General features: G+C 39.9%; 1 protein-coding gene across 1 annotated transcript in view; it reads left to right on the plus strand.

The window, feature by feature from the left end:
* Nucleotides 1-2,500, plus strand: part of LOC123482873 (sialoadhesin-like) — a 39,112-nt gene that overhangs the window by 18,283 nt on the left and 18,329 nt on the right. Inside the window, exons 10-12 of the mRNA XM_045211885.1 lie at nt 321-563; nt 922-1,197; nt 2,262-2,500. The exon at nt 2,262-2,500 is cut by the window's right edge and continues 13 nt beyond it. Coding sequence (XP_045067820.1) covers nt 321-563; nt 922-1,197; nt 2,262-2,500 — 758 coding nt within the window. The remainder of the gene's footprint in view (nt 1-320; nt 564-921; nt 1,198-2,261) is intronic.

The following is a 2,500-nucleotide window of genomic DNA, read 5'->3' on the forward strand; positions in this document are numbered from 1 at the left end:
TTATATATGATGTTTATATATTATATACAGCTGGTGCTGTGATCCTGGAGAGACCTGTTTATATATGATGTTTATATATTATATATAGCTGGTGCTGTGATCCTGGAGAGACCTGTTTATATATGATGTTTATATATTATATACAGCTGGTGCTGTGATCCTGGAGAGACCTGTTTATATATGATGTTTATATATTATATACAGCTGGTGCTGTGATCCTGGAGAGACCTGTTTATATATGATGTTTATATATTATATACAGCTGGTGCTGTGATCCTGGAGAGACCTGTTTATATATGATGTTTATATATTATATACAGCTGGTGCTGTGATCCTGGAGATCCCTGCCCTTCCTGTGACTGAGGGAGATTCAGTGACTCTGCGCTGCAGATATCAGGGAACTCCCTCTTACCTCACAGCTGATTTCTACAAAGATGGATCCCTCATCAGGACTGAGACTACAGGAGAGATGACCATCCCTGCAGTATCCAAGTCAGATGAAGGACTCTACAAGTGTACCAACTCTGAAGGAGAATCACCAGAGAGCTGGATTACTGTGACAGGTGAGAATATGACAAACCTTGACATTCAGATTATTTGGTCCTTCTTAACACTGTTAAGTTGTGCTAAAACCTGCATTGTAAACTGGGTGGTTCGAGACCTGAATGCTGATTGGCTGGCAGCCATGGTATATGAGAAACGTACCACTGGTGACAAAACATTTGTTTTTATGCTGAAAGATTCAGGAGCTCTTCTTCTCAAGACATTCTCTCTCTATCTCTCTCTCTCTCTCTCTCTCTCTCTCTCTCTCTCTCTCTCTCTCTCTCTCTCTCTCTCTCTCTCTCTCTCTCTCTCTCTCTCTCTCTCTCTCTCTCTCCTCTCTCTCTCTCTCTCTCTCTCCTCTCTCTCTCTTACTCTCAGATCTCTCTCTTCCAGCCTCTCTGGTTGTCAGTCCTGACAGATCTCAGTTCTTTGAATATGAGTCTGTCTCTCTGAGCTGTGAGGTTCAGGGGAACTCTGCTGGATGGAGAGTGGTGAGGAACCCAGACAGAGGAAACCTTTCAGAGTGTAATACTGACTGGGGAAAACAACAAGGGTCTTCATGCAACGTGTTACTAATATCATCAGACAGTGGAGTGTACTGGTGTGAGTCTGGGTCTGGAGAACACAGCAATGCTGTCAACATCACAGTACATGGTATGTCCACAAACACCATCTACTAACATTATAGTGTTTAATGGTTCATCTGGTTTCAGATAGCTGATGTTATGTTTATATATGATGTTTATATATTATATACAGCTGGTGCTGTGATCCTGGAGAGACCTGTTTATATATGATGTTTATATATATATATTATATACAGCTGGTGCTGTGATCCTGGAGAGACCTGTTTATATATGATGTTTATATATTATATACAGCTGGTGCTGTGATCCTGGAGAGACCTGTTTATATATGATGTTTATATATTATATACAGCTGGTGCTGTGATCCTGGAGAGACCTGTTTATATATGATGTTTATATATATATATTATATACAGCTGGTGCTGTGATCCTGGAGAGACCTGTTTATATATGATGTTTATATATTATATACAGCTGGTGCTGTGATCCTGGAGAGACCTGTTTATATATGATGTTTATATATTATATACAGCTGGTGCTGTGATCCTGGAGAGACCTGTTTATATATGATGTTTATATATTATATACAGCTGGTGCTGTGATCCTGGAGAGACCTGTTTATATATTATATACAGATGGTGCTGTGATCCTGGAGAGACCTGTTTATATATTATATACAGCTGGTGCTGTGATCCTGGAGAGACCTGTTTATATATTATATACAGATGGTGCTGTGATCCTGGAGAGACCTGTTTATATATGATGTTTATATATTATATACAGCTGGTGCTGTGATCCTGGAGAGACCTGTTTATATATGATGTTTATATATTATATACAGCTGGTGCTGTGATCCTGGAGAGCCCTGTTTATATATGATGTTTATATATTATATACAGCTGGTGCTGTGATCCTGGAGAGACCTGTTTATATATGATGTTTATATATTATATACAGCTGGTGCTGTGATCCTGGAGAGCCCTGTTTATATATGATGTTTATATATTATATACAGCTGGTGCTGTGATCCTGGAGAGACCTGTTTATATATGATGTTTATATATTATATACAGCTGGTGCTGTGATCCTGGAGAGACCTGTTTATATATGATGTTTATATATTATATACAGCTGGTGCTGTGATCCTGGAGATCCCTGCCCTTCCTGTGACTGAGGGAGATTCAGTGACTCTGCGCTGCAGATATCAGGGAACTCCCTCTAACCTCACAGCTGATTTCTACAAAGATGGATCCCTCATCAGGACTGAGACTACAGGAGAGATGACCATCCCTGCAGTATACAAGTCAGATGAAGGACTCTACAAGTGTACCAACTCTGAAGGAGAATCACCAGAGAGCTGGATGACTGTG

This window comes from Coregonus clupeaformis, chromosome 39 (assembly GCF_020615455.1).
Source record: "Coregonus clupeaformis isolate EN_2021a chromosome 39, ASM2061545v1, whole genome shotgun sequence".
In the NCBI taxonomy this organism is placed as follows: domain Eukaryota; kingdom Metazoa; phylum Chordata; class Actinopteri; order Salmoniformes; family Salmonidae; genus Coregonus; species Coregonus clupeaformis.